The 17,659-nt window shown below is 44.9% G+C and overlaps 1 protein-coding gene and 1 long non-coding RNA gene across 3 annotated transcripts in view; one reads left to right on the top strand and one right to left on the bottom strand.

The window, feature by feature from the left end:
- Positions 1-553: 553 nt before the first annotated feature.
- On the top strand, positions 554-16,372 carry LOC135104816 (uncharacterized). The gene is made up of 3 exons (XR_010270543.1): positions 554-868; positions 3,642-3,752; positions 16,233-16,372. It is a non-coding gene; the product is annotated as an uncharacterized LOC135104816 (long non-coding RNA).
- LOC135104815 (myocardin-related transcription factor A-like) overlaps positions 5,751-17,659 on the bottom strand; it is a 71,313-nt gene continuing 59,404 nt past the window's right edge. For both annotated transcript variants that reach the window (XM_064012434.1, XM_064012435.1), the window contains 10 exons: positions 17,464-17,595; positions 16,261-16,428; positions 15,204-15,817; positions 14,459-14,578; positions 13,877-14,153; positions 12,844-13,209; positions 11,720-12,533; positions 11,288-11,588; positions 10,913-10,982; positions 5,751-10,743 (listed from right to left, as the gene is read on the bottom strand). In XM_064012434.1, the coding sequence (XP_063868504.1) occupies positions 9,905-10,743; positions 10,913-10,982; positions 11,288-11,588; positions 11,720-12,533; positions 12,844-13,209; positions 13,877-14,153; positions 14,459-14,578; positions 15,204-15,817; positions 16,261-16,428; positions 17,464-17,595 (3,701 nt within the window). In that variant the 3' untranslated portion in view covers positions 5,751-9,904. The remainder of the gene's footprint in view (positions 10,744-10,912; positions 10,983-11,287; positions 11,589-11,719; positions 12,534-12,843; positions 13,210-13,876; positions 14,154-14,458; positions 14,579-15,203; positions 15,818-16,260; positions 16,429-17,463; positions 17,596-17,659) is intronic.

A 17,659-nucleotide genomic window follows, 5' to 3' on the forward strand; every position in this document is an offset into this window, starting at 1 on the left:
AGCAGCAGCAGCGGCAGTAGTACTAGTAGTAGTAGCAGCAGCAGCAGCGGCAGTAGTAGTAGTAGTAGTGGTGGTGGTGGTGGTAGTACTAGTAAATAGTAGTTGTAAGTAGCAGCAACAGTAGTAGTAGTAGCAGTAGTAGTAGTAATACTTAATAGTTACATTCTAAGGTTTTATCCTTGCAATTCTCTCTCTCTCTCTCTCTCTCTCTCTCTCTCTCTCTCTCTCTCTCTCTCCTCACGACTTTCACAAAGCCATAAAGATGATTAACAGGGTTTTCAAGGGTGTTTCTCCTGTTACTAATGTAGAAATGTTATTAAAATGTCACTAGAACCGTAAAAACACCCTTGAAAACCTGTGTCACTTCGACTAGAACCTTTTAAAAGTGTTTCTCGTGTTACTAATATAAAAATATTGTTAATCTGTCACTAGAACCGTAAAAACACCCTTGAAAACCTGTGCAACTACTAAGAGAGAGAGAGAGAGAGAGAGAGAGGAGCATTTTGGTTGAGCTTATCCTGCGCTCGTTCGTGTTTGCTGCGGTGACACGGTGCTGTAGTGAGTGAAGTTTTCGTTCATAATCACGTAGCTTGTGTGGAATGGAGAAAGGGAAGTTAAGAAGTGAGGATATTTATATTATTTGAATTATTATTTGATAACGTGTCAACTTGTGTGTGTGTGTGTGTATGTGGTTGAGGAGCAGTGACAGGTGGCGCTGAGGAGGAAGGGCAGGCGGCTGGCTGGCTCCAGTTTTTTCTTCAGCACCGGTCAGTCATGCCCCACACGCTCTAGTAACCAGTGTTTCCATATTCCTGGCTCCCTGCACCGAGCACCGCCAAGCAGCATCAAGGAAGCACGAGTAGATAAGGTGAGTCCAGCGGTGCCAGCCTCCCCTCAGTCAGCCTTACTGCCTTCACTACAGCATCCTCCTCCTCCCAGTAGTGTCTTGTACTCGTTTGTTTTATTAGTAATTTTTTTTTTTGGGGGGGTTATTTATTTATTTTTGTTTTGTTTACATCTGAGTCCGGAAACAGTTGGAGATTTAGGCAAATTTTGAAGGTTTGTCAGTATGTAAACAAGCGTCAGCTGAGGTAGAGGCAGGGCGTCAGTGTTTTCTGCCGTTGTTTGCTACGTCTCTCACTTACTGTAAGCCAAACATTGTCATAAGATGGAGCCATATGTTTAGCCTTCATATCCGTTGGTCAGATAAATCCGCCATTGCCTGCTTTTGGTGTCATGAACGGATAATTAAGGCAACACGGCCGCCGGCCACCCCCCCACACTTAGGTCTCCCCCGAGGGCCGCCATGATGGACTCCTACGTGTGCCAGCTTGTGGGGTTCCAACATTTTTTTGTATTTTTCTGAATTACTTTATTTGGCTTTTATAGTAAGTTTTTATGGTTTCTAAAAATATTTCGTTGCTTTTGAAGTGTTTTTCTTGCTTCAGTTAATTAAATGTGGTGAATTGGCTGTTGTTTTTTTTTCGTAAATAAAGGGCGGTATTTACGGTGATATTTACTCAAGCCGGTTGTTGGCTTTTTTATTTGAGGCTGTAATGAAGGTTTTGTAGCTTCAAAAAATCGTTTGTGATATTTAAAGTGTTTTGCGTTCCTGTTGAGTTAAGTATGTGGAATTTAAAATAGCTTTTAATCCCGTTAAAAGTGGTGATTTTGTCATTTTTTTAGATATTTTATTTCTTTATTTCAGCTTGTTACTAACTTTGCATTGTTTTAAAAAATAGTTTAGATTTTTTAAAGTGTTTTTTCATTGGTGTAAAGTGAAATGGGTAGACTTTTCAATGCTTTTAATGGTGTAAAATGTTCCAACACTTTTTCCATATTTCATATTAATATTTTTTTACAACTACCCAGGCTAGAGATGTTTTGATATTGTGAATATTAATTAAAGTAATTGTCAAGTTAGAATATATAATGCATTCGAGCCTAGCTTCATTTTTTCTAGGAGTCAATTTCAAAATGAAATACGTTACGTACGTAAGCCAGCGGGGTGGCGGCAGCTCGCCTGTGACGTCAAGAATCCGGGACTCGCTCGGCTCCAGTGTCTCCTCGTCATTATTTACCTTAATTTTCAGTGTTTAACAGGTGTTTCCGAACTTTGGCATGTAGGTAGTAGTAGTAGTTGTAGGAGAAAATTTGAGAAATTAAGGAGGAGGAGGAAGTAAGGAGAAATGGAGGAGAAGGAAGAAGAAGCATAACAGGTAAATACCAAGAAGGCAATGTTTAGCTTAGTTTCCCTTCCTGTCCTTTCTTTCTCTGTAAAATTTGGTGTGTTTTAGGTGTTTTAAGTGTTTTGGGTGTATTTAGGAGTGTTATAGGGTGTTTTGAGTGTTTTAGGGGTGTTTATGATGTATATTTGCTGTTATCTGTGTGTTTGGGGTGAATTTAAGTGTGGCATAGGATGTTTTAGGTGTATTTTGCGTGTTTTTTTTTTTTTTTTAATCTTGTGCGGTGTTTTGAGTAATTGTGGAGTGTTTTGGTGAATTTTTGGTGTGTTTCGGGATATATTGAGGTGTAGTATGTTTGTTTTGGGCTTATTTTGTGTGTTTTAAGTGTTTTGGGTGAGTTTGTGTGTGTGGGGTTTTTTTTGGGTGTATTTGAGTGTGTGTGTGTGTGTGTGTGTGTGTGTGTGTGGTATGTATTGGGTGCGTTTGGTGTGTTTTGGGCGTACTCTGGTATTGTGGGGTGCTTTGGATATTTTGAGTGTGTTTGGGTGAGTTTTATGGGTATTCTAGGGATATTTTTGGGTGCTTTGGATGTTTTTAGCGTGTTTGGGTGAGTTTTTTTTTTTTTAGGTGATGTGGGATGTTTTGAGTGTTTTGCATGATGAAAATGTGTTTTGGGTGTGTTTGGGTGAGTTTGGATTTTTTAAGCGTGTTTTAGGTATGACTGGATGAGTTTTGTTATATTTAGGGTTATTTTGAATGTTTTGAGTGTATCTGGGTGAGTTTTGTTATATTTAAGGATGTTTTGGGTGTGCTTTGGGATATTTTGAGTGCGGTTTGTGTGTGTTTGATTGAGTTTTATTGTATTTAAGATGTTTTGAGTGTGGGTTTGGGTGCGTTTGGGTGAACTTTATAGTTATCTTGGCATCTTTTGAGCGTGTTTTGAGGTATTTTGGCCACATACGCCTTCCTGTAACTCAAATAACGTAACTTAAACACCACAACCTTACCAGATCTTACCATAACATATACAGGACAACCTTATCAAGTCTATTATACCCACAAGAGGTTGCCACACTCCAGACACTGAGCAGATACCTGTGAAGTCTTCCTGCCTCTTCTCCCACTCACCACTCTAACTCTCTCCCTCCCTCCCTTTCTACGATGACGACAATGAACCAAACCAAACCTAGTTTAACTACTACTACTACTACTACTACTACTACTACTACTACTACTACTACTACTGCTACTACTACTACTACTACTACTACTACTACTACTACTACTACTACTACTACTGCCTTCTTTCTCCTCTGATGAATGGTAATTAGATGTTTGATGTAGATAAAAATATTTTAAAGGGTAATATATTTTTTTTAATAGATACAATATGGATTTTCCCTTAGACACTGCATCACTCCTAACACTTCTAACACGTCCTTTTTTCCTCCACAGATTTCTCAAGACCTCTTTGTCGACAATGTAGAGACCAACAACTTCCTTGCCTCTGCACTGACATGTCTCTTCGCCAACATCGAGGACAACACCGCCCGCCTAACATAACAAGTAAATACCAAAAAGTCAAGATTTAGTTTAGTTTCCCTAGCTGCGCTGCCTTTCTCTGTCTTAGCTGAGACTGTCTTACTTATTATTATTATTATTATTATTATTATTATTATTATTATTATTATTATTATTATTATTGTTGTTGTTGTTGTTTCCAGGCTTAGTACTATATATTAGCTTTCTCCTTCTTCCTACAAACCAAAAATAAAAAACAACGTAAAAAGAATCTAAAAACACTTGAAACTGCCTTAAAACACTGAAGAAACAAAACAAAAAAAAAAAAAATACGATTCTTACCACGCAACTTGAAACCTCGGTGTAAATATTCTGTGAAGGATGGTCTGAGGAGATAAGCGTCCAATATTAAAGGAACTTTATGCATTTCTTTCACCTCCAGGCCTCCCTCCTTTACTGTGCCTCCTTCACACATCCCCAAGGCTCCTTCACCCCCATCTGTGAGGTATCCTAAGCCCTCCATCCTGTAATATTGGGGAAAATGTTAAGCTTTGTAGGATCTCTCGTCTCTTATCTCGTGCTGTCTCCTTCCTAGGGATTCAAAAAGTGCGGGAAATTTGTGTGTGGATCCTCCTCCTCCTCTTCCTCCTCTGCATTATAAACAGCTGTAACACTCACACATATACAATATTTTTTTCCTTTAATTAGTTTATTTACTTATTTTTTATGTATATATCTGGGCTACTAGCACACACACACACACACACACACACACACACACACACACACACACACACACACACACACACCTGGCCTTCCTAATCCTCCCAGTCTAATATTTACAGGATAATTTAATGTGTCTGTCTGTCTGTCCGTCTGTCTACATGGAGACGGCATGGACAAGGTACCAGACCATCCCAGTAATTTATTTATAAGATTATGGATCAGGATTAGGTAACAGGGAAGGATTGGGGATAAGAATAGGATTAGGAATGGGTGCTGGGTGATCTGCTGGTCTAGGGTTGCCATATATGAACTATCAAAATTCCGGACACCTTCACTAACACCTGATTATGGTCCTGATATGATACTGGAAAACATGTAAATTAATTAAAAGAAACTCAACTTATTTACCTTTGAATATGGCTGATAATAAAATAATGTGTCATCTTCATTGATGAACCCTCTTCTTGCACTGCTCTCTTATGTTTCTCAGAGCTCACATGTGACTGTAAGTCATTAATGCCTTTATGTGCCAGTGAGACAAATGTTCCTGGTTTACACACCAAACACTCGGCTTCCCACTCATCCCTGCCTTTTTTGAAGCACGGGAGTTTGTTCTGCATCTCTGCAGTGAATTTACACTTTCGTTTGGGCATCTTGACAAGAACAAGTACAGTAAAATCCCTCTCATCCAGCATTCGAGTATCCGGCAGCTTCAAGTATCCGGCACATTTTTCCCCGAGCCTTAAAATCAATAAAAAATCAATGTGTACTCATAAAATCGATTAAAATTCCCACGCGAGGCATACTTTGTCCCCTTGCCACCAGAGTGCACTACTTCGCGCCACCTGCGGCCCACTGCACTGTGTTTACTCAGTGACTCAGTCCCGCGTGTGCACTGTTTATCGCCTGACGCCTTCATCATGCCTAAAGTTGTAGAAAAGAGGAAGCGTGTTGTGCTTACACTTAAGCAGCTGATCAGATCAGCTGCTGATTAAGATCAGCTGATCTGTTATGGTAAGATGCGTGAGTGTAGGGTGGTGATTGTGGACATAATTTCACTTCTATTCAAGTATCCGGCATGTTGGCGGTCCCGTTGATGCCATTAGATGAGGATATAAGGTGCAAGTTGCCAAGAATATTTTAAGAAATAGAAGCATAGGCTACACTATGTTCCTTACTGGAAGTTATAAGAAACGTGCAGCTTTGATGACCAAGGCCAGAAACAGAGTGAGAGCAGCTTCACGGTGCAAGTCTTCAGTCACACATCCTTTGCGGCCGATGACATTTGATGCTTGGGAAATAAGGAAACACATTCCCTCCAAGTGCCATATAATTTATTTAATTCACCTGACAAATATGATCCACAGAATTTTGTAATGTTGTGGCAGACAGAGCAAAGCATCCCGAGCGTCGCCGCAGCGCTAAGGAGTGTTCACCGGCGGCAGCAGCCAGACACTGCCATGCCGGGCCAGGGCGGCGCAGTGCCCCCCCAATGGCCGGGGCAAGGCAAGGCTGACACGTAATGCCTTCAGAGTAAATGCATCTTTCACTCCTGAACCAACACACACACACACACACACACACACACACACACACACACACACACACACACACACACACACACACACACACACACACACACACACACACACACGTAAGCTTATTAAAGCAATTATTTTGATAGGTTTTCAATTCCACTACACCCACGTTTCCGTGCTACTCATGCAAAACTTAGAAACGACCTTCCTCGTAGCTCTTAAAAGTTCAGTGCCTCTAGAAATACATATCACATTTACACTTTCAATAAATTCTACAATATCTAAATTTACGTATCAAGGCATACTGTTACAGCAGCTGTACTCATATAACACTAATTTACAGGATTTATATTACTTGAAAGTACTTTAGCTGAGCATTGTCATGGAACATGGATAAAAAACAAGTTATCAACTGTTCACTTTACACCAGTAAACAAAACACTCATAGAGTCCTACATAATTTAGTAATTGTTTTACTCAGTTGAAAATTATGCCAAAGAATTAACCTCCCTAAGGATTAACATACAACGTTGCCCAAACATTGAGGAGCCAGGGCAGAAAAGGCCATGCAAGCTAACAATGGAACCTTGACTCTAAGGATATGACAAGCAGATGGTTTGTAAAGTGTTCCATCTGTCACGAGGCAAAGGTGACCCGGACACGGGTGACTGAGGCTCCTCATGACCTCCAGGACAAACACCCATCAGGAACTGGGGATGAACAGCCAATCTGATTGTTTTTGCAATCAACACTGCAAAACTGCACCAAAATTCAGAAGTCCTTAACAGCTACCCTCTCCCAAATTTTTGTGTTTACTGTGACAATCATCTTTCTCCAATTTTATACACTAAGTAGGACTGCTTGAGCCTCTTGGCACAAAGTGGAGGTATTTCCCGAGAGGCAACACAGGGACATCGACAGGGATACAAAATCAGGAACACACACACACACACACACACACACACACAAGGAGGGGAGTTCAACAATTTCTAACCATGAAAACTATCAAAATATATATGTATTTACTTCCTGCACACAAATTGAGCATGTCCTTAAGTAGGATTCATAGGTACCTTATCACCTTTCTCTTGCACACCAGTTTGGATCCAATAGTGATGCACAGAAATTTTGGGCCACACAGAACACAAACACAGGAGTTGACTTGGGTAACTAAGGGAATAAAGCTATACTTGTACATTGAACATCCATTTTCACATCAAAACAAGGGAACTTGAACAAAGTGTAGCATTACTGAGATGAGATTTTCTTGCCAAAAAGATTAATAAATAATATTCATATTCAGGTCGTCTTCAATCACTCCAAACACTCAAAAACTTCTGTTCAGCTGAGGACTCATAAAATCTAGTGTGGTGGTTATAATACTTGTACACAGAGAATGAGATTCATAATATAACAATAATTCTGTTTGATGTAAGTCACCAAACACTAACATTTGAGTTAAGGGACTTAAAATTTTCAAAACATGAGCACATATATATCTGCTGTCATATAGGAGACATACATAAGCATTTACATTTTAAAAATTATGTAGCTTATGGAGAAGAATGAACAAAAGCAGCTAATTCTCTCCGGTCAGCTAATGTCAGAAAAAGGAGACTTTGTAACAGCCAGTCAGCCAGCCAGCCTTGTGTCATTCCATCTGATGAATCAAGCACACACTCACATTCCCAAACAAGCAGAGGCAACATGCATTCTTGAATAAATTAATGCACCCAAAACCTCTTAAACCAAAAAAAAAAAAAAAAAAAAAAAAAAAAAAAAAAAAAAAAAAAAGTTATGCATCCCTCAGAGCGAAACGCATCTCACCAGCAAGCGATCTGAGCTGCAGCCTTCATTCCCCTAAACTGTCATGGAATGTTGGTGGTTGGTTGGTTACACATGCAAAAGAATTCACTCTGGGTTCTTCTCATTTTGGCACACTAAGAGGTGGGGCCTCTCACAATGGAGGGGGGCCAAAACACTAGTAATGTTGAGCTGCGGTGAACACTCCTGCAGACACTATGGCTTCAGCCCATGGTTACTGGAAAAGCCCACGGGAGGAGTTTGGTCTTGGGGTGATTGGTGCCTGCAGGGGGCGAGGGAGGGGAAGGTTGGGACAAGTTGTGGTGGTGGTTGTGGTTATGCATCTGCCATTCCCAGGAGTAATAAGCAACAATGGCCATGTTTTAGCATTGGAGGAAAATGCCCAAGGGAAGGAGGGTCTGTACAGGGGGTGGAGGACTGGGGGGACTCAATGAAGTGTCCAAAGAAGGGGAAGGAGTGGTGAGAGAGGGCAGGGATTATGAGGAACTCTAACCAAACTCCGTCTTGGTGTAAGATCTTTAAAGCCCGAGATCAGTAATTTACACAGGTCTTGGGTGTGTGTGTGTGTGTGTGTGTGTGTGTGTGTGTGTGTGTGTGTGTGTGTTGAGTTATTTTCTGTATTAATCAAATTTCTGTTCAGAATGATTAATACACTCACAGACTTCCATCTCAGTGAAATATTTGTATGCACAGTGAAAATTATATGCACCCATGCCACCTCTTCTAATGGTCTCTTTCATGTATCTACTTGTACGCTACACTCATGATGGTTTTCTAGTTTAATTAAAGAGAACAGAACTATTTTCATGTATATGTTTTTCCATGAAGTTGTGTGTGTGTGTGTGTGTGTGTGTGTGTGTGTGTGTGTGTGTTTAAATTACTTGGCAAACAAACTTGTTCCCTGTTTTAAATGGCAGTGTTCTTGTATCTGCTACCATTACTACTACTGTTGTTGCTGGCGGTGGTGGTGGTGGTGGTGGTGGTGGGTGAAATGTCTCACAAGAGTTAGTACATTAAGGTGGAAGCCATTTGATGAGCAGAGTCAGGAGAGGTGTTAGTTGTGGGACTTTGCAGGACAAGAAGTGCATGAAAATTGTTAAAAGAAAGAAGGGGAGGGTGAAGATAAGGGGAGGGCATGGAGAAGGGGGAAGATGCAAGGTTGGAGCAAAAGCCGAGCCTTATTAGACACTTAGATAACAAGGGAATAGTGGGGCACTCCCTCACCTGGTGCCTTCCACTCACTCTCTCTCTCCACCTCACTCACAGCCAGTAGGGCATGAATGACTGGGGCAGTAACGTTGCCACGCTGGGTCATGCTGGTGGGTCACAGATTGAGGGAGGGTGTGTGGCCTGGTCTGAGGTGGAGTTGGGAGTGAGGTGGCGACCAGTGGGGTGCACTGTGCCCCAGGACTCCACACGCCAGACATGCCAGCGGGAGTCTACTGGGGTAGCAGAGACACTTTAGAGATCTGTATTATGTGAGATGCCTGGCTGAGGCTGCGGCGGTGGGTGGGAGGGAGGAGGAAGGTGCAAGGCTGGGGCGGGAGGTCATGGAATGGTTGCAGTGTGTGCCTGCCTTGAGGGCTCACACAGGCTGCTCAATGCAGGCAAAAGTAGTTACAGTTCAAACACATCTCACACCTTCAGGACATTCCTGCAAGGCAAGCACACAGCAAATTTCTGGAAGGGGTTGACTTGTTCCCAAAACTTAGAGTAGAGCTAACATTATGTTACATGCTCGTGGCCAACCCAGAGTCAGCACAAGTCAGTGGGGCAGTACAGCCCCGTGCAGCCAGCACAGTCAACAGAACAGCACCATTTAACAAGAAGGAGGCGGGGCAGTATGTACAGAGACACTCGTATGTACACCACTCCTCCCCTTAAAGTCTGGGGCCCCTCAGAGGCGGCCCGGGGAGAGCACGCGCGGCAAACACAACCTACGTAAGTATGAACTAACACTGCTGGTCCTCTGTAGAGTACTGTAAGGCACTCATGCTCATCACAGACATTAGCACAGCGTCCTGGCCCAGAACGGGGCCGGCGCCGGGGCCCGTGGTCCCTGACTGGTCCGAGGTTGGGCAGGGGACACCCGCCGGGCCTGCATGTTACTCATGCAGCAAAGTCAATGCGGTCCCAGGAGAGACTTGAGTTGAGGTCATGGGCCTTGAGGTCCACCTCCTCCAGGTTAAAGAGGTCCAGCTGATCCTGGGTGTGGGAGAGCAGAGGATCACTCTGGTGCAGGTTGGGTGCTGCATTGCTGGGACACGCTCGGCTGCCACTGCTTCCCTCAAAGCCCCCCAGACTCACCAGGTGGGTAGACCAGGTGGGGAAGGGAGTGGGGGCCTGGGGGGGTGCTGAGGTGGGCACCAAAGAGTCCAGCCAAGAAGCCACATCCACATCCTCTCCAGATTCCATCTTCACCTCCATGGGAGGCACTTGCTCAGGCAGGCGAGGGGCCAGCAACACATCTTGATTAGAAGTAGAGGTGGGAGGAGGCCCCTCTAGGGAGGGCTCCAGGGCCCCCAGCTCCATGCCCTCCAGTCCTGGCAGGTCAAGGTCCAGGGGCAGGTCCAGAGGAGGCTGATTGGCACCTTCCATCACTAGGTCAGCAAAGAGGGAGTGGGAAGACAATCCCCCACCCCCTGTGGGTGAGGGGCAGGGGCCTGGTGGAGGGACCTGGGAAGGCCCCACACGCTGACTAGAATGTGGTGGTGGCGGTGGCGGAGGCGGCGGTGGTGGCACGCCCCCCACCTCAGCACCCATCTGGGCAGGGCTGAGGGAGGTGATGGACAGCGGGGCAGAGGTGGCAGTGGTGAATGTGTTGATGGAGGAGATGGCATTGAAGAGTGAGGATGTGGTGGCTGTGGTGGTGAAGACCGGAGCAGCACGGCAGCTCCTGATGGGGGGCGTTGGAGTGTGGGGGTCCTGTGCTGCACTGGGAGGCAGCTCTAAGGGTGAAAAGTCATTTTGAGTAAACCAGCAGAAATAATTACCTTTATATTCCATACAACAGATGTGGTGAAATACAAACACAACAACCACACAATAGAGAAACACATCCACACACACACACACACACACACACACACACACACACATTACTGCCGTGTGCCTCACCTCCATTCTTGATGAGTATCTCCAGGACGTCATCCACCGCCTGGCTCTTGATGGACAGCTTGGTGGGCGTCTGGAAGCAAGCATGTCATTAACCACTAACTCACAGTCTTGTTTTTTTAAGTAAGAGAGGCACTGGCTGAGGACAACAGGAAGATAGTAAAAAACATCAATGTGCCAGTCTACTTCTCCCTCCAGCATGCGTTAAACTCCCAATAATTCACCCTACATAAATTTTTTTTTTCAGTACATTCTATCCTCATTTTGCTTTTAATAATGTAAACAATGGACCAAGCACATCCCCATATCTCCAGATGATGAGGCAAGATTTGTATGTCACTGTGTGTGTGAGTCTGCTGCATGCACAGTCTGCCTTACCACGGATCCCTTGAGCTGCTTAGTGGCCTCGTCGTAGTTGGGTGGCGGCTTGATCACAAATCGTGGCTCTGAAGTGCCGTGGTTTATGCTGTTGTTGTTGTTGTTGTTGTTGTTGTTATTGTTATTGGTGATGTGTCTGGTATGGTTGTTCATGTGGTTATGGTTACTGAGGTTACTACTAGTGTTGATGGTATTATTGTTGTTGTGATTGATGTTGTTGTTGATAATGTTGTTGATGGTGGTGGTGTTGCAGCCACTGGTAGTGACGATGAGACCAGAGAAGTTTGGCAATGAGGCAGCCCTGTGGGGTGGACAGAGAGTCAAGGAGTGCTGCTCAAGGAAACAGCTTTATTACTACAGTTTTGAAAGCATTACTGAACTATGCTCCACTGGCTGTGTGTCAGCCCAAGGTTGTGGTGCACCAAGACTGACCTTTGGTGTGTGTTGAGGGTGAGACCATTCTGGACAGGAGTCTGGGAGGGGCAGGCCCGCTGACCTCGGAGGGGCAGGGTGGAGGTGGTGATGGTGGTGGTGGAAGTGCTGCAGACAGCAGGGGGGCTGGGGGAGGCCAATAGCTGATCCCACCCATTCTCCAGCTTGACCTGCACCTCTTCACTACCCAAGCTTGGGCCATTCTGTGTTGCCCGAAGTTTGGGAGGCTCCTGCTGCACCACCTGCTGCAGTAACTGCTGCTGCTGCTGTTGCAGGTGGTGCAATTGTTGTAAGTGGCTCTGAAGCTGTTGTTGCTGCTGCTGCTGCTTTTTGTTGTGGATGTGTTGCTGCAGAATCAGCTTCTGGCTCAGCTTGGCGTCAGGCTGACTGCGGCGCTGCTGCTCCTGTGCTTTCATCAGACTCTGTTGCTGCTGCTGGAGCTGCAGTTCCAGCTGTGTCTGGCGAAGCTCACGCTGCAGCTCTTCTATCCGCCGCTGCAGCCGGTCCATAGTCTCCCCAGGCTGTGGGGCGGGGCTTGGGGCAGGGGAGCTGGGTGCCAGCACCACAGGTGGTGGTGGTGGAGGTGGAGGAGGAGGAGGGGGAGGAGGGGTATTGATGGAGCCGCCCTCACTCAGCTGAAGGCTAAGAGGGGTGAGTGGGGTGAATTCACTCGTGTCCATTGCAGAGTCAAAGTCAACCTCCATGGGAGCCACACTTGGGGGACGGGTGGAGGAGCCAGACACCTGGGAGAAGGTGGGAGAACGGGAGCCGCCCTCCTCGGCCAGGTCCATTGATGCCTCGAGCAACCCTGGCACTGTGGAGAGACATGCCAATTACCACACTGGTCTTCCTATACTGACAATTATAAGTTTTATTATTTGGATATACACATAACATCTTCCTTTTACATTATTCCCATCAGTATTCAAGATGAAGGCAAATGTGCATCAACAGTAATCATATCCACCTAACAATATTCATCAAATCATACATAACAGATGGCTGGACCACCATGTCGCTGCCCCATGACCTCCACCCAGACCTGTTCCACTGCCATGCAAATTCACACCTGACTACAACCAACACCTGTCAGGCACAGGACACAAATGCTTCCAGGCACTCACTTGAGTCGTCGGTGTGGAGGTGTGTGGGAGTTGGGGTGGAAGTGGTGATTGGTGAGGCCTGTGGTAACTGGGCTAAAGTGGTGGTGGTGGTGGAGGCAATAGTGGCAGTGGGAGTGGTGGAGGCAGCAACAATTCTCTCTTCCTCCACTTGTATCTCCCGCTCCACGCTGCCCAGACGCAGGGTGACGGAGGGTCCAGTGGGAGTGGCAGAGGCGGTAGTGGTGGTGGTGGAGCTGGTGCTGGCGGAGGGAGTGGTGGGGGAGGTGATGAAGGTGGTGCTGTGGGACCTCAAGCGGTCAATGAGCTGAGGCTTGGATCCAGACACAGGCAGGTTCCTCTTCTTCAGCTCAGCCTTCAGGTCAGACACTGGGGATGGAAAGGAGTCACATCAATAACATCATTGTACTTCTATCATGTTGTCATTGTTAATGTTGATGCTATTTAATTTTAAAAGGCCCAACATTTTTGCATATATTAAGTTCCTTCCCTGTCAGTTTAATTCCCTGTAACTTCATAACTGAAGAGGAATGGGTTGGTGTTGTTATCAACCTGCTTTCTCATTTTACCTTTTCTAATACATGATGTTTTATTCTTCCTCATTAGAAGTAAAAAAAAAAGGAACCTGGGTTTTCCCTCAATGGTTATAATACTGTCACTGCACAAAGCTCTGATCACCAGCACCTGTCACTGTTCCTGCCAACAATTCCCATGCTATATGTTGTGATATGTATACTCTCTTCAGATACTCATGCCACCAATCATCCCAATGATGCCACTATTTGCACCATTAACATTTCCTCTTTGCCAAGTCAATGTTATGTTGCAAAATAATTTAGCGTCCATTGTGTGTGTGTGTGTGTGTGTGTGTGTGTGTGTGTGTGTGTGTGTGTGTGTGTGTGTGTGTGTGTGTGTGTGTGTGTGTGTGTGTGTGTGTGTGTGTGTGTGTGTGTGTGTGTGTGTGTGTGTGTGTGTGTGTGTGTGTGTGTGTGTGTGTGTGTGTGTGTGTGTGTGTGTGCACTTCCAGAAAACCCACCCTTCATGTCCTCCAGCTTGGTGTGTATACGGATGCTCATCTCTGGAGGTGTTGGAGGTGGTGGTGGAGCAGGAGGTGTGGAGGCAGGAGTGGGTGTGGAGGATGGGGTGTGGGTGGGGGTGTGGAGGACTTGGGAGAGGGTGAGGCCACTGGCCACTGTGGAGGAGGGAAGTGGAGGAGGCGTGGGAGCGACCTTGATGACGCTGGGCAGGCTGGCAGTAGATCCATCGCTGCTGGCTTGAGGCTTGAGGCCGGCTGGCAGGATGATCTGTGGGTACTGAGCAGGGAACAGGGAGTGAGGTGCTGTGACTGAAGTGACAAGATGGTAAAGCTGAGGCTATCATGATATTATTCATCACAGAGCAGTCACTATGATTGTTACAATGTGAAAGTATGAATATCAGAGTAAAACAAACTTTAAAGGAATTATAGAGATATCAACAGGTAGACATGAACTACATATGTCTTACATTTTCAAAGGAAACTTAATGTACTGTAAAAATCAAATATTCTAATATTCCAACCTAAGTTACCACACACACACACATACACACACACACTTAAACCACACAAGTTGCCTACCTTCTGCTTAAGCTCCAGCTGGCATTGCAAGAAGAGCTGCTGCTGCTGCAGAAGAATGTCATATGAAGTCTCTGCCTGATTGTTGCTGCTTGCCTCCCTCTTCACCGCACTGGGTGGACCCTGCCCAAAAAAGTAACAATTAGTGGGAAAATAAAGCACAGACATGTACTCTGCCAGCAGATGGCTTTAGTGATGCATCACAGATGATTTCTGGTGTTTTATAACAAGTGTATATACAAACTCTTCAAATAATTTGGTTACAGCTCCTCAACTTGGATCCTGGCCCAGACTTTATTAGGTGAATAAGAAAAGAGAACTTCCAACACTATTTACATCTGACCAGATTCAGTCCCATATCAAGCAACACTCCCTTGCCAAAATGATTTATCAATCTACCTCATATGTTTTGTGGTCTTTGGGGAATCCCTCCTAGGTTATTACAGAAAGTCCCCATTCATAAGTTCCTTTGTTTACATAAAATTCAATGAATCTGTAAATAGTGTTTCACATCTCCATTAATGACCCTGAGAAATATATATGTGTAGTGGGTGACTAGAAATATGTACAGTATTGACAATCTAAGTACAATTTTGAATTAGATACTGGATTTGATTGTAACAGTTACTATAGCCATCAAGGGAGTGTTGATGGACAGGAATACTTCTCTATCCACTGCATCCACTGCCTTAGAGGCAACACTCTCACATCACTGACAACACATGCCTCACACTCCAGCAACGCTCACCTTGTACTCGTGGAACTTGATGGTTCTCGCCTTGGGTTGACTCTTCACCTTGGATTTCTTGCGGCTCTTGGACTGGTCCTTGCCAGGGGCTGAGTTTTGGAGGGGAGGCGTGGTGAGGGCGTGGGGGAGAGGGGTGCGGGCCACAAAGAGAGTCTGAGTGAGAGTGGAAGCCTGTGGGGAGGGTAGTAGAGGGTGTTGGGGAGGAGAGGCTAGGGAGGAGAGTGGGGAGAGAGAGGAGGTAGTGGAAGTGAGGGAGGGAGATGCTACAGGTGCAGTTGGGGGAGGTGGGGGTGGCCGGGTGATGACTGTGGCCACCACTGTTGCGGGGAGGGAGGTGGTGATGGGGGCGGAGGGCTCAGTGAGGACAGGGGAGGGGGAGGAGACCAGCTCCCGCACCCCTGAGGAGGAGGAAGTGGAGGATGAGGAAGATGAGGATGAGGAAGAGGAGGAAGAAGAGGAGGAGGATGTGGAGGAAGGTGTGACACTGCCTCCTCCCTCAGCTTGGTCAGGGGACATTGCCCCCTCACTGCTGGACTCCTCCTCATACTGCACATACAGGCTCGGATGCTTACGCGGTTCCCCCTCGCTGGTGCTTTTGAACATCAGCTGCCCCTCTGTGGATGGCAACACCCTTCAGCATGCACACACAATACTCAAATGCAACAGATAGACAGATTGAACATTGAGAGAAACTGAAAATATGGCATCAAGAAAAATAAATACCAAGGATGGAAGGATCAGAGAGAAAGTACTACTGTGAAAACTCTAACCAGGTGTAAGCTTGAGTGATGAAAATGGAAAACTGTGTGTGTGTGTGTGTGTGTGTGTGTGTGTGTGTGTGTGTGTGTGTCAGAGTTCTTTTTACCCACAAATTCATACTTTTCTTATCCTGTCAAAATAATTCACCAATTTTCTGAGTTCTTTTTTCACATGCATTTCTCATATATCAGTTTAGAATGATCAAAATACTATGCCAGTTGTTCTTTTCATCATGCCTTTCTCATACCAGATTAACAATTCTCCTAACAGTACATAGCAAGCAGGAACAGACACTCACCCTTGACAGCCTTCTCAAGGGGCTCAGTGGTGTGTAGGATGTTGGCCCGCACCAGCTCAAGAGGGCCGGGGCGCTGGCAGAGGTGATCACTGATGGCATCCGCTATTCGGGCTCGCTTCAGCTGCTTCTGCTTCTCCACCAGCGAAGGGTCAATGTTCCCAGGCGCGTCTGTGGAAGGCAAGGGCAGGTGAGTGGGAGAAAAGAATTGTGTGTAAAAAATGGTGGATGAAAAGGAGTCATGTGTAAAGAAAGGAGAATGAAAAGTAATGAAGGTGAAAAGAGTAACATACTGAAGGAAAGGAATGGAAGTTGAGGAAGAGAGATGTAGGAATGGAAGTTGAGGAAGAGAGATGTAAAATATAATGAAGATGAAAAACAATAATGCAATGGAGGAAAGGAGAGGAAATTATTTCAAGGAAGAGCTGGGAAAAATAATGAAGAGGGTGAAGAGAGAACAACACAATGAAGGAAAGGAGTGGAAATTAAAAAGTAGAGGATGAAAAAATGGAAGTATATAGAAATGAAGAAGAGAAAAAAAATAATGGGGGAGGGGGGAATATAAAGTGAGATAAAGAATAACAAAAAAATAAAATACAGACACAAACTGAAAAGTGAGTAAAGAGAATGACTGAAAAGTGACAAATATAAAAAATATACAATAATGAAAAAAAAATGATGAAAAGGAAGGAAAGATGAAAATAAAGATGTAAAACTAAGGGAACAGAAAAGAAAGTGATGAGACAATAAGTGAGTAATGGTGAAGAAAAGGTGAGAATGTAACAGGAGTGAGAAAAAGAAGCAAGACAGGATGTGGGTGGTGAAAGTGTTGCAAATGATAGATGATGATAGAAGTGATGAGAGACTGATGGGGAGGGGGGAGAATGTAGTGATGAGAGATGGATGAGGCATATGAAGTGAATACAAGAAGGGGAGGAAAATCAAGAGAAAAATGAAGAAGCAATTATTCAAGTGACAGACAGAAAGGAGAGGAAAGGACAAAGGATGCAAATTCAAAAGATGGAGATTAAGAAAGGAAGGGAAGAGAAGAAAAGAAGTAAGGACAAGAAAATATAATGAGAACAGAGAAAATCTGACAAGACTAGACAGCAGTGAAGAAGGAAAATAAGAAAAGGATTAGGAAAACAGAAAAACAGAAAACATATGAAGGAAAAAAATTAAATAGAGTGTTGCATCAATCCTCACCCTCCAAGATGTGTTGGCGCACCAGCTCCTCCCTGTCGGGCCGCCTCTGCATCTTCTGTTTGAGGATGTCATGTTTCTTAGCCATATCCAGACGCTGCCGCTGCTCATAGAAGGCTGTTGGGGTGTTCATGGCTGTGGGAGGAGGGAACAAGGGTTGGCCATTAGAGGAGAGGTTGTTATTGCTGGTGTATGAATG

The sequence above is a fragment of the Scylla paramamosain genome, chromosome 11 (assembly GCF_035594125.1).
Source record: "Scylla paramamosain isolate STU-SP2022 chromosome 11, ASM3559412v1, whole genome shotgun sequence".
Lineage (NCBI taxonomy): Eukaryota > Metazoa > Arthropoda > Malacostraca > Decapoda > Portunidae > Scylla > Scylla paramamosain.